The following is a 14,498-nucleotide window of genomic DNA, read 5'->3' as shown; positions in this document are numbered from 1 at the left end:
GCTGGTAAACATAATAGTCTGTTATGATTATTTATCATTGCCTTTGATTGGTTGGGAAAACATTTGTATTGTGATATTCTTTTTCGGGTTTATACGGGTGCCCGGACTGCTGGTTAGATGCTCTGTTTATTTATAGACAGATGATTATGATTGTATTATGCATAATTTGGCACGAAACTGGTTAAATGACGGAAATCGGACATCAAATAGTGATTGGGTCTCGAATATCTAAGGCCATCAAAATGGTTTGGATGGAAACCATTCGAATTTATATTTTTGTGAAGAACGTTAGTTCTTTATGGTTACTGCTGGTTGTTGGCTTTACTGTTGTTTATTATAGGGAAAATTTCATTGTATTCTCTCGTTTTATTTGCATAAACTTTTACTTTTTCATGGACTAGATAAATTGGGTCAGATTTGAATCGGGTCAAATCGTTTTCAACTTTTTCTGACTAGTAAACTTTGGGGGGGGTTTTTACTTTTGTTTATTTCGTTGTTATTTATTGGACTAACAGACATATGTATGTATAATTTTTGTGAGATAAGATAATGAATTAAGATATTTAAGTTGTTACAACAAACCTAAACTTTTTCTATTAGCCTGTTGTTTAGTTAAGTACTTTAAAATTAATAATAATAAGACTGTTAGTTTCCTTCTAATATTCATCCTTCCTGTCACATATCCAAAACTTTACAAATCAAAGTCCTAATTCCCCATGAGACCTAATTAGAGCAAAAGCAAACTGCATCATTGATATATTATTCATTTATTCTGTTTTACACAAAGCTGTGAGGACATAGCCAAAAATAATAGATCTTCTGTCACATCGCCCTGTATCAATATAAATCATCTTTGGCTGTCCATGAGCTGACAACAAATCTCTTAATGTATACAAATCATATTTTCCAATTCTAGCTTGGCCTTCATCTCTCCAACCAAAAAGTAACCCATTTCCCTAGATCCCAATGGCAGCGTCCAATTCACGTAGCAAATCACTTTACAACTGTCAGACAAACAATGCCACTGATGGTCAAGAGAGGATTGCATAGAACACTTTCTGGCCAAAAGGGGCGGGGCAGATGAAAGATATCCTTCAACGAATCCTGTTCAGGCATTTGACTTTATCACGCAAATTGATTGCTTTGACCCGAAACGATTGACGAAATTTGATTGATAACTTATTAAGTTGCCCATTGTCTCGATGTGTGTGGATCTGCTGGTGATGTGGGCGTGGCCCGGCCCTATCTAATTTCTGCATGCTGGCAAAAGTTTTGTGTGCTGTTCGTTATTTTTTTTTTTCAAGTCACGCATGAGTGAATGGCTAATAAAGATAAATATACAAGATGCCAGCTGGAAGACTTCGTTCCCCCCAAACCTCCTTTCATTTTATCTGCACTTGCCCAGCAGCAGGTTTTTTGGGCCTGCAAAAATAACAAAAACACAGATTTAAATCCACGAATATATCACTTTTGTAGAGGCTCACAAAAAAAAATATTATAAAAAAAACATTCAAGTTAGCTCGTTGAAATATTTTTTAAAAAACCGCCCAAAGGCCAGACAAAACACCAGAGATACGCAGCCCAAAGCCAAAGAAATTATTGGCCGGACCTGAGAGCACCCAAAAATAAAAAAAAACGAAGAAAAATAAACATCAGCATCAACGACAAAAAATGCTAATTCAAAACAAGCAGATTTTGCGGTTTATGCAAATGTCTCTCAGACCAGAAAAATACCCAAACAAGTCATAACAGCCAGAGCAACAGCCCCAAAGATGCCTCTCGTTTGTATATCTTTGTGTTGAGAATATAAAAATAAATAAAGATTTAATGCTTCTGTAGAGTGGAAGTGCAAGTTTATAAAGTAATATGAAAGGCATTCGAATTTTATATAAACAAAGTTTAGGTTAAACTAAATACAGGTTAGGGTTTAAGACAACATGATTTTCAATCAATAAATCATATAACAATCTTTTTGTTTAGGTAAAAGTAGGAAAAATACATATATTGGCAAGCAAACAAAACAATTTTTTATTTTCTTGAAAATACAAGAAAAACATCAAGTAAAATATATGTGTTTTTGCTCAGCTGCGTCAAACTGTGCAGTTCAAGGCTATTTCGTCTTAGCCCTAAAGTCATTTGTACTTTTGGGCCAGGGGAAGAGAAAAAGTTGAACATGGCAATACCAAGATAATACTGAAAATGCCTTTCTTTTCAACTAAGACTTCTACATTTTATTTTTTTTTTTTTTTGCCCTCTTATGTTTATTTAACACACTCAAACACACACACACACGCATGTATAAAAGCCAAAATGAGTTTGGCCCAAGAGCAATAATTCATTTTGACTCTGATGGAAAACCTTTCTACTCGTGTTCTATCGCCTCCAAATTGAATTCCAGCTTAAACATCATTTGGCTATTTTGAAATGGAAACGATTTCGCATATGTGAGAATGTTTGGGTTTGCTTATGTAAGCTGCCCTGCTGAGCTGCGATATTGATTTATTTTTTTTAGAGAGGGAACTTTGAATTTCTTTTCATTAGATTGGTTTGATTTATCTTTGTATTTGTTTATTGTTTTTTCAAGATGTTTGTGGGTGAAATTCTTAAAATTTTGATATTTGTATTTCCTTTAAAAATTTTATTACTTATTCTATCAGAGAATCAGAAAAGCAAAAAGGTTAAGGTAGATTACTTAACTACCAAATAGATTTGATAAGTTTGTTTAAGCTTTAACCAAAAACCTTAAATTGGCTTATTTTAACTTGCCCTATTTTAACAGTCGAAAATCCAGCTAATATCAGTATTATGTATAAAAGTTAGCCACCCATTTTCCCCTCCTGGAAGTATTTTATTTACACTTCTTTGACCGATTTCAACTTCTCCATTACAAATATTTGTCACATTTTTTACTTTGCTCAACCGCAAACATTTTACACAAATTATTTGTCTTTTATTTTTATTTGTTTATCAGCATTTAGTTACAAAAGAACTTTTCCATTGAGTTTTGTGTAGAAATGAGAGGATTTTGTGACAAAACTTTTCCTGTTGCCTGTTGGGGGAAAAAGTACAAAAACCGCAAAATGGAAATGCGGGTTATGTTTTTTTCTACTTTTCCACATGCCATAAATAATATTAAATCGTATCCAACACTATTTTACCTTTTTGCCATTGGAAATCATAAAGCTAACATTATTTAACTTTTAATATTTATCACTAAATATGAATTTTTCTTTTACTTTTTAGGTAAGTCTACAAAGTTTTAAAGCGACAAGTTAGTGGGGCTTGGGAATTCGCACAGAGATAACAGAGTGTCGCAATCGAAGTTGGTTATGGGGTAAGTGAGACGTGGAAATTGGCTCAACAATTTGGCTCAAGCTCAACACTTTCCTCAGGCCCCCTCAAACCGCACTTTTCTACATTTTCCGCCCACTCCAAGTGTGACCTTCAAAAGGGCGACAACAATGGCACATCTTCTTCCCATGCCGCAGCGGTGTCTGTCTTCTACCTATTTTTTTTCTTTCTTTTTTTTTTTGGGTCATTTCCGTGATTTGGTTTTTGGCTTTTGCTTTCCACGATGTCGAGATCGAGAGACTTCCGTCTTAGCCTTGCACTCAGACCCCAATCTGAAGTGTTTACTGTTTACACTCATTTTCGTTTAAATTTGCATTTTAATTTATTTGCCCGATGTCTTTGTTTTCCTTTCTGTTTGCCTTATTTTCTTGCCCCTTTCTGCGGTGTCCATTGCACAATTCATGAAGTTGCAGTTGACGTTATTGCCGCCTTTGGCCCGGTCATCGATGCAGAGAAAAAGTTTAGAAAGAAATAAGATGGTTTTAAGAGGTAAGATGCGGCAGCATGATATTTTTTCCCTTACAAGGCAAGGTCACACTGCAATTTGTTTAGGGGATATTTGCAAAGTAATGAGAAACAAAGTAAAAAATATCGAAGTTTTAACATTTTGTAATATCTAAAATAGATATTTTTCTCTATGTAAATCTGTTTTCATAGTTACTGCCATTCGCTGTTATTGCTGCCATTTGCCAACTTAGTCCATTTCTGTTTACATTTGGCCTTTTTTTTCGCCTTCCGGCTTCGCCCGTTTTACTTGCAATTTATGCACTGACCTGTTTCCATTAAAATTTCGTTGCCTCTGTCTCTCTTTTTCATTCAGCTGGCTTTGATGCCACTGCTAATTAATTTGAACGTTCACTTACGTGTGGCTTTAATGCCGAGCACTTGTTTTCACCATTTAAGGGAACTAAAAACATTCAAATGAAAGTTGTTTGCTGCAGCAAAAGTGTTCTTAAAAGGTATGCTAACGATGGCTACTTTTCAAATTCTTTTCAAATGTTTTTTGGCTCATTTGGTGTAGTTTTCTGGAAAAACAATCTTATGGTAATGATGTAAAAATATTCGCATTTCAATTATTAATATACAATATGTAAATGTCATCTGGCTAATATGCTGAATAATTTAAAATTTATGCTGAAGGAAGTCCGCCCTTGTAGTTAACATTTGAATAAAGGATAAATGACAGTTTTTGTGGCATTCTTTTATTTTTTGCATTTTTAACAAGAATTTATTTATGTTTGTTCCTGGCATGTTTTGTAACCGTTTACTCTTTTCAATTTATGGCAAATTTATGCATTTAATCGTTAGCCTATTAAAACGACCCGTGACAGTTCATTCGGGGCATTCATTTTGAGTCCAGATCTGGACAATAAAAAATGTTTATCAATCGCTGCCACAAGCACGCCTCGATTCCTGCAATGCGAAGCCAAATTTAAATGAGCCGCGCAAAGCGAAAATAAATGTTTTAAAAAATATATATAGACGAGTTTATAGTATATAGTATATGGTGGTGTTCAGGTAACTGCGTCAATTAAAATCTCACAGTAAAAATAAAAAGTGCAATCGATGATAATTTCAAAGTGTCGCACACAGGCATCGAAACTTGAAAATTAATGCTCTTGGCCAAAAAGTCCATTAACATAAATCGCTTACAGTCAACATATTTTATTTAATTCTCTTATGGTATTATACGATGATGCAATGAATATTAAAGTGTAGTGTTCTTCTGTGTCCTGAGATTAAAATATATATGAGGTTATGGCCATCTAGCAGGGAGGAAATCTCTGCATATTAATTATTTTTGCAGGGCAAGCTTTTCTCGTCAATATTTGCAAATTTGCAAAGAGTTGTGTAAACTGTTATTGGCAGGGCACTTATAAATCATAAATATTACATATGAATTGTATTAAATTTGATTTTTATTTTTAATATAATGGGTTAAGTGTGTTTTAAGGTCTTTGAACTTTTTGTATATCATTTAATTCAAAATATTTGCAAACCAAAAATATTTCTCGTTTTTAAAGTACCAAAAATTGAATGCAAATTTATTCGCAATTTGTTTGATTGCAATTTTCATAATGCAAAGAATAAATTTCAATTTCTATTAAATAATTAATATCCTCATTTGCGGAGAATATTTAAAAAAATTTTAGACTTGCCAACTCATGGACATAAAATTCTTTTCTTCACAAAAATAGTTCTTAATATTGTTTAGTTAACGTTTAACACTATTTTTTCTTTTTATTTAATTTCAATTTTTATTATATTTAATTATTTTAATATTTTTTATAAGCTCCATATCACAGGAATATCTTTAATTTTGTCTATTTACCAAAAAACGTGATACCTTAACTTCTTAGTTATAAGTTAAATCAAGATATTTAAGAACCTATTTCCATCCAGTGTTCCTCTTGGACAGCACCACTTTCTGCATGTGCTCATCGGCGGTATGGATGGTATGACTACCGCCTGCATGCCTAGGAGTACACTTGACCATGGGAACGCCGGGGGTACCTTTGTTCCAGGCACTTGGCGAATGGGGGAACTCGTCCTTGCGATAGTAACCCATAATGCCAGACTTACGAATCTGACCCAGTTCATAGGCGACAATGGGGCCCAGACCAGTAGAACCCTTAGCATTTGGCAAGGATGGCACCTTAGATCTTTCCACAGTTCGCATAACACAGGTGGTATCGCAGGCCAGGCAGGCCAAATCTTGCATAACCTTGACCCTGCCGGCGGCGGCAGCACAATCATCATTGGTCATCTCCATGTACTTTTGCAATGCCTCGGCTATCATGTGCACCTTGCGCTCAATCATCTCCCGGAAGTCCTTGAGACTCAGCTCCAAGGCATCGATGCCCAGGGTCATTCGAAGATTATCGATAATCTGCAGGACATTCTTCTCATTTAAGCTGACAATGTGCCGCACCTCGCAAAACATCTGCTCCAATCTGGCCTTGTATTCTTCGAGCTGTTCCAGTGATACTTTGGTGGCCAGTTGCTGGAAGTCCACCTTCTCGGCCAGCAGAAGTTCCACCTCGGTTTTGTCCATCTTCACCTCATCCAAATGGGAAGCAGACTTCTTCAAGACTTGTATCTGAATAACACATTCATTAAGGCGAATCATCATAGTGTTGGTGGCCTCCTTATTGCTGGCCATATAGAGCTTGATGTCTCGGACTGTATCCGAAAGATCTCTCATCATGTCCATCAGTCTCTGGGAGTCCTGTTGTAGGAGGGCAGCCGCCAGTTCATTGACCTTATTGGTCAAGGCACAGAACTGTGTCTTCAAATCCAGCAACTCACTCAGCATTTTCTCTGGTGAATAGCATAGGGTCTGCTCTAAGCCCAAATCCTCTTCTTCCTCGGGTTTCTCCACCTCGGTGGGCGCACTGGACTCTTCTGGCATTTCCTCTTCGGAGAGACCCTCCTCCTCTTCGGCACCCATAATTTCACCACTTGACCAACTTACCGAAACCTCATCGGCTGTATTTACCATCAGGACCCTCAATTGCTTGGCTATGTGACGGAGCATCTTTATCCTGTGCGGATTTGGTTTTCGATCGATCAGCAGATGGGTCACATTGTTCACCTGCTCCATGGTGACCTTAAGCTGAGAGGTCAAATCGCTAAGAAATTGTTGGACCTCCATTTGGGCTTGCTCCTTTTGCAGTTCCACTTTCGAGAGACGTCTTTCGAGACGTGATAAGTTATTGATAACCGAGCCCTCATGTCGCCTGTCGCGAGTGGAGGACCTTGACGAGACCCTTGATGCCTGTGGAAACAACTCATCTGCCTTGCCATCAGTGGATTGCTCCAATTGTACTTTTGATTCTGTTTGAGATTCCGGAGGCGGTGGTTCCTCGTAAACCGCTTCGTGCATGGAAACCACTGCCTCTGGTGTTGCGGCGCCAATTTCTGGCGGAGCACTTTCCTCCGGCGGGGGCTCCTCTGGTGCAGGTTCTGCTGGAGCGGGTTCTGCTGCAGCGGGTTCTTCTGCAGCGGGTTCCTCTGGTGCAGCAGCTTCTTCAGCGGGCGGAGGTGCTGCCTCCTCTCCAGCAGGTGCTTCAGCCGCTGGCTCAGCGGCTTCTGCCTCTTCGGCATCAGCACCAGCAAAAAGACGGAACTTTGAGGTATTACCCATGGTTACTTAAAAGAAAATAGGAATACAGTTTAGTATATAGTATAGTTAAGAAACCAATATGTACTATTAGCTAGTCTACTCACATAGGCTGGTCTGCATACGGACATTGGCCACCATGTAATCCTCTTGCTCGACAACTTCATCGAGGACCTCCAATCTTTGGGCAAAGCACGTGAGCAACACATGCAAAGCATAAAAGTTAACATGACCCGATTCCGGGGAGCCAATGGCGACGTCTATGAGTTCCTTATAGGTAAAAGTCATGTTGAAGGATGTACTGTGTGTGTGTAAAAGTTCTCCAATTTAGTGGAAGTTCCCTCGAACGATTCGATGAATTTATACCAAAAGATTCCAAATTCAAACAAAATGTGAACTGAACCGAACAAGCAGGTCAAGTGGAATAGAAAAGTATCTCAAGGGTTTGATGGGAAAAGCAGAGCCTTGTATTTGAGAGATTTCTCTATCTCAGGCTTTAGTAAGAATTATGATATCAACAAAGATAAATGACATAAAAGTCAAAATTGTTGTAAAGAGAGAAAACCTTTAACCTTTCATCAAACCATTAAACAAAATGTTATGGCTGTCATAAAGCTAAAACAAAAATAACTTGAATATAAAAGAAAATAATGTTATTAATTATAATCGCTCAAATTGGGTTACTCAATCTCCCTTAAACTCCGCAGAAAGCGATTTAAATTATACATTATTAGGTCGGTGTGGGTAAATACGTAAATACGAAATGCGTTTTACTCAAGCGGCGTGTTTGTGGCCACAACACAGAAAAAAAATGCTTCACAGCTATTAGGGCCTTAATTAATTTTTACACCATTTTGTGCTTAATATTTGCTTCCCTGGCAGTTATTATGATTGCGTTCGTTTAATGAACATCATCAACACGATTAAGTTTAATTTTATGATGCTGCTTCTGTTGTCTTTTTTATATTTTTTGTATTTTTCAAAACCAACCACACCAAATGATATGCAAAATGTTTTGGGGAGTAAGAGTAAAGAGATGTTGCAATTAAGTTGAATCGAAAGCCGCAGTACAAGACATGCTTTCAATTGCAATTTTTGATTATTAAATTAAGCTTCAATTAGTTATAAAAAGAAAAAAGAAAATCTTTGTTACCTTGTTCAAGAGCATCCACAGTACTGCAAATTCTGTGAGATACTCACGTCTGGAAATCCCATTTGTCATTCTTGCAACGCAATCCACTCAACTAACCCAATGTGTGAGGGTTGGGAAGCAATCGGCAGCCCTCAAAATTGGATGGTAGTCAATGTTTGTGGCCTCGTAAAATCTAATTTAAATGCAAACGCAAATGTCAAAAATTGTAGAATTAAAAATCACATTCGGTTTGATTCTGGTAGACAGACAGACAGACAGATGGCTATATATGTAACTATTTTCGCATAGGGAGTGTATGTTATAGCTAACGGTAGACAGGGCGTATACGCAACATATTTTCAGCAAACTGTCACATCGCGTATACGCAATCAGTCGGCAGTCAGTCAACAGGATGCCACATATTGGTAAAAATTCACACGGATAGTAAAGACTACCAATAAAAAAAAAAGATAACCTTTAAAAATAGGTTATTTTTACATAAAGTTTTAATGATACTTATTAAAAGATTAAGTTATTGGATTTTTAAATTCTATTACTTATAAAAAACTATAATTTATCATTCTTTAAGCCTAACTTGATATATATATACCCCTCGACCAGTAGGGTATCATGAAAATATCGAAAATCCCTGGTTATCTGCGAGATGCGTTTGAAAGGTTTTTACACCAAACGTCAACTATGTTGATTGAACTGCCTGAAAGCTGAACACCTCCCTTGCTCATCCCCTGAGAACACTCACATATATATTTTTGAACACATTTATCCATTTGTGTGGCCATCAAAAATAACAAATTTTTTACCCATAGCCAAGCTAAATTTCATCAATATCAAATGCTGAACGAACGACCAATAAAAAAATAAAATATGTCTCAGCCAAATATTGGAAAAATATTAAAAGAAAAAAAGTGTCAGGTTTTTGCTGTCATCAGATTATAAGCTTTATGATGTCGGACAACCGGTTTAAAGTTGAAAAGTTATTTATAAATTGTTGAGCGAACAACTCATGGTTACACCAAATATTTCATTACAAATTGAAAAACGTAAAGTTTCATTTATATGAGTTTTTGCAATGCGGTTTATATGTTTCAAAATTATATTATATATACCTTTAAATTATGCGCAGACATCAAGCGACAGGAAGGCAGCCAAAATTGCAGCTCAGGTCGCAAAAAAAAGCAAGCCAGACAGACAGACACACACACACATACATAGACAATCGCTACGGAAACGGAAACGGAAATATGCGCAATTTCTCAACAAGACAATGTCTGCAGCTAAAACAAAAAGAGAGAGAGAGTAAGGACAGGAACTACTTCTCCTTGTCATTTTCATTCCTTCAACTTTGCAGAGAAACTGCTGAAGTTTTCCCTGACTGTTTGAGTTTGCCTCAAATGTTTCTTTGTCTTAGGCGAATTTTTAATATCAAACAGGATTTTCCAAAATGGAAAGTAAGTCATAGTGAAACTTTATATAATTATGCAAGTGTCTGATAAAGCTGCTGGAAGTGTGTGTCAGCAATTTATGCATAATTAAAACTTGATTATGCGGTTTTTGAGCCTGGCAACTGCACTAAAGCGATCCTTAATATGGCTTTAAAATGAGTTTTAAAACTGTTTTGTTAGTTTCTGATTAGGATTTATGATTTTGTTTTTTATAGTAAAGAAGCAAAGCATAAATTGTTGTGATAACCCAAGATGACTTTTCCATTCTTTCCCTCAATGCAAACTTCAACTTCATTGGGAATCTAACTCAATTGTTTGTCCTTCCACTTGAGCAAATTAATTTAATTTGTCAATTGCACTTGGCCACGATTTATGATTTTATGCTTCTGTCAGCCAAGTAACATTTTGCCTTTCAAGCATTTGTGCAATAAAATAAATTGCACATCGTCATATCTTGTCAATTATTTTGCAGCAATGACTTCGGCTTCGCCTTTGGTTAAGAGATGAACAATTAGAGATGATTTGCTTGCATTTGCATTTGACACTCGGGTCAAATGCACAATGAAGAAGTTAATACCCGATCTGGCTTTATGTTTTCACCAGCTTCTTTCGTTACAATGGGTCGTAAAAGCCAACTCAAGCGTTTTGCTCACAGCAAGAGTAGCCAAAAGGCACAAAGCTCTAGCAGAAGCAAAAGCAACTTCAAGTTGCCTGGAATCTCAGTTGGTGGCGAACAATGGTCGGCGATAAATGGCAAAGTCGCAATAACATTAACCGTTAGGCAGTCGGTTCCTCCCCCTTTTTTCTTTTTTTTTTTTTTTTTCTTTTTCTATCAGCCCCATTCGGCTTCCTCTTCTTCGGGCCAAAAATGCGCCAGTTGACCCAATTCGTATTGAAGCCCGTTCCCAGCCAACTCAACTTAACTCTTTCAAACGGATCGGATTCAATCGCCGCAGCAGCAACAACAACGGCGATTCCATTTTGTCTCTGTTCCCATATTTGGAGCAAAGGCACACACACGCATAGAATGCTAGGGAGACAGTACACTGAGAGAAAATATAAAGGGAAAATGGAAAGTTAAGAACTCTTTTAAGTGAACTAAATGTCTTTAAACATAGTCTAAGGAGTGAGTGGCTAACCCCATTTCGACTTCTTTCTCAGAATGTTCTGATGTAAGTTACTCCTATTTTTCTCTCTGTGTAATGTTGTATGTTTTAAGCAACCCATGCTGGCACTTATTCCACATTGTCTGCCTCCTCTCTCACCCTTCCTCTACGCCTCGACCACTGGTTGTGCGGCAAGCCGCTGACGTAATTTACTTGAACATCGCCAAATGCATTTCCTATTAGAGATGGCCAAGTGCCTCTGGTAAGCTGGCAATAAGGTGCGTTCGGCGTTACGCAAAAACTTAAATGGCAAAAACTGAAAATGGGTCAGTGATGGAACGAGTTATGATGAGGTGGTTAGTGGCTGGTGTCTGAAAGTGGGACAAACAGCTATAATGGGGTTTGATTGATGGATTGATTTGTGTTTAATATGGGGTAAGGGGAATATTTGTTTCTAAAATAATAAGCAAAATTTAAACTAATGTTTGTAAAAACAATGTAAGCAGAACTCCATTTTTCTTTCTGTATTCCTTAATAATAACTTTTCTTATATATTTTTCTATATATTAAATCCCCTCACGCTGACATCGCTGTTTAAGCGACAACAAAACCCAACTCAGTAGCCGAAAATCTAACCGCTGTTAACTTGGCGCAAATGTTTGCGAGGCCAAGTGTTTCCCCGGCCAACACTGTGTATATGTGTTGCTGTACAAGTACATATCGTATCTAACCGAGAGTCTTTATTTGTCCACATCGGCTATTGGCCTCAGCCCTTCCAATTGGATTTGCCCAAATTCGTTGGCCAACGGCAACTTTTTCATTGAATTCTCGGCGCAGGCCAATTTCAGCTTTAACTTCTGATTTCGGTTTGCCAATTTAATTAGCCATTAAAAATGAAGAAGAAGCGGCGTTGGAGTGGCAGAAAAATCAACGGACACGCGCCGAATATTTTCCATAAATATTTTGTCTGTTCCGCTGGCACACATTTACAATATTTTTTATCATTAAAAAATAAGGGGGGGAAAAAAGAGAAGAAGAAGTCTTTGCTGGTAATTTATATTTATGCCACGGCACATCGGTCGGATGGTAGCGAAATTTACGCAGATTTCTTTGTGCCTCTCTGCTCGACACTTAAATTTATTTATGCTGATATGTGAGATTCGCTTCATCATCATTTTCCACCCTCCCCCTCCCCTCTCCCTGGGATGATGCCACTTAACACCTTTCTGGCAGCATCTGCCGCCACACCCAAGCCATGTTAATAAATGTCTGCCCCCGGACCGTAGACATCCCCTCGTCTTACCGCCCCTTTTCATGGCAACCTACTGACAGATGAGTTGATCTGCGTAGCCTTAACTTCGTCCTCATCTTGGCTGTCTGGCAAAGAAGGTTGGATACGATGTTAACAAACTTTTTAAAGCTTTAAGCTGAGCGAACAATTCCCATCCGAATTGCAAATATTTGCCTCCCCCAGGCGAGAGGGGAGCTGGACAAAAAAAAACAACTAAACAAACAAACAAACAAGGTTTACAAGACTCATATCAATAATCCCATTTTGGCAGATTCTCTTGGTTTTTCACTTGAGCAACTGGAAAATCGGTTGAACACGAGAAAAAGTAATATTTCCCAAGCAGTCAAACCAAATTAAATTTGTTTTGCACTTGCGTTGGTATGACAGGAAAATAATTGAGCGGAAAACTTAATGACACACAAATTGGCAGCTTGATTTATGAAAAAGCTAATAAATTCAAATAGCAGAATGATAAAAAACGGATTATAAAGCAATATAGGTGATTAAAAAAGAGAATATATATAATGAGATATTTTTAAAAAATAAATTTTATTTATTTTTTTTTTAATAAAACCCACGCAAGTTGTCTCTCTTTTTAATTAAACATTTTTAGGCATATGACCTGCTTTTAATCCTACTAAAATCGGTAAATAAAAACAATCAAGCGATTAGCTTAAACCACATATTAGTTAAGGTTACTTACTCAAGCGGATGTGGCTTTAAAAATATTAGTATTAATGGCCCAACCCTGTTTAACATATTGCCATATAAAGAGATGATTTCATCTTCATCGAAGCCACCAAAAAAACAAAAGTTTGAAGGCGTTCATCAGTGGCAGCCCACACAAAAATTTCGCATACATCATTATCGGTATAACTGCCGAAGGAAGGCTAATTGCTGGCAAACAATTGCCATCTTCAATTACAATTATTTACCATGCACTTTGGCAGAACTCAAGTGCCGTAAGACTCAGCCAGGGAAGGTGAAATGATGCGAGAGGGCAGGCAGGTGAGCCACTTAAATCAGCCTACAAGTATTCATAATTTAAACTCATCTCCTTACTTATGCATACAACAACAGAAAATTTGTAATAAGCCGCTTAAGACGCGTGCTCCCCAAGATTGCATTCACAAATATACAAATTTACATGCTTTATATATATATAAAGAAGAGATATATATATACAGGTGAGCTGGTGGTGCAGTTGACAGGGAAATATGAAAGAAGACATCGAGTAATCCCACCTGCCTTCACCTGAATTTGTCGCCACTCCTCAGCTTGTTGTTGTTATTGCTGTTGTTGATGCTCTGCCACGATTTAAGCTTAATTTTCCATTTAATGGAAGATTTTCATGCATGTGCCGTCTAGGTTGTTAAGAGAGGAGATGCTCTGATTTTGGGGGAATATATTATTATATTATTTATGTTAAAAAGAACAAATTTGTGTTCTTTTATTGAGGGAAATGTCTTAACTGAATAATATTATAATTATAAAAAATATTTAAAAAATAAACACAAATTTACATCTTCAGAAATTAATATTCTAAATATTTTTGGAATAAACATTAAATATTATTATTTATACTTTTTTTGTTGTTAAAAATAAATTAAAATCTTCTCTTTGAAAATCAAAGAGTATTCCAAATTTTCCCCAACACACCATTTTCCATCGCAATCTTCTTTTTATTGCTTACTTTTAATTATTGAGCTGTGAAACTTATAATCTGCCGCAGTTCAGCTCGGCTTTTTTACAGCTCGTTTTTCCAGCAATGAAAATGCAAATTTGTGCAGCTTAGCGGCGTTGGTAGCTGGGTCTGGGCTTACTTTGCCGGCTTTTCCATGGATATCTCACTATGCCCTATTATTATTTAAGGTCTCCGGCACTTGGCGAGGCTTTTGCATATTTTATTGTGAATTTTGGTAGAAAGGGAGAGAGAGAGCTTTTTGAGCTAAATTATGATGAGAGCGCAGAAGGGGCTATAGAAGAGTGCTTATCATTGCAGTTTGTTGGCTGAATAATTCATGTCTTGGAG

The 14,498-nt window shown here is 37.0% G+C and overlaps 2 protein-coding genes across 9 annotated transcripts in view; one reads left to right on the top strand and one right to left on the bottom strand.

Annotated features, from left to right (window-relative positions):
- The window catches only part of LOC108110991 (leucine-rich repeats and immunoglobulin-like domains protein 3), a 53,466-nt gene that overhangs the window by 24,462 nt on the left and 14,506 nt on the right, over window positions 1-14,498 (top strand). The gene's annotated exons all lie outside the window — the stretch shown is intronic.
- On the bottom strand, window positions 5,306-8,490 carry LOC108111028. Its single transcript, XM_017220351.2, has 2 exons — window positions 7,582-8,490; window positions 5,306-7,503 (listed from the first exon to the last, which is right to left on the bottom strand). The coding sequence occupies exons 1-2, from the start codon at window positions 7,760-7,762 to the stop codon at window positions 5,741-5,743; spliced, it is 1,944 nt and encodes a 647-aa protein (XP_017075840.2). The 5' UTR covers window positions 7,763-8,490; the 3' UTR covers window positions 5,306-5,740.

The sequence above is a fragment of the Drosophila eugracilis genome, unplaced genomic scaffold (assembly GCF_018153835.1).
Source record: "Drosophila eugracilis isolate 14026-0451.02 unplaced genomic scaffold, ASM1815383v1 contig_575, whole genome shotgun sequence".
Classification (NCBI taxonomy): Eukaryota; Metazoa; Arthropoda; class Insecta; order Diptera; family Drosophilidae; genus Drosophila; species Drosophila eugracilis.
This window is presented reverse-complemented; position numbering and strand designations above follow the sequence as displayed.

Coding starts and splice junctions, on each gene's coding strand:
- LOC108111028 (XM_017220351.2), bottom strand. CDS start 7,762: ATGACTTTTACCTATAAGGAACTCATAGACGTCGCCATTGGCTCCCCG. Junction 7,504..7,581: donor CCGTATGCAGACCAGCCTAT/GTGAGTAGACTA, acceptor TTTTCTTTTAAG/TAACCATGGGTAATACCTCA.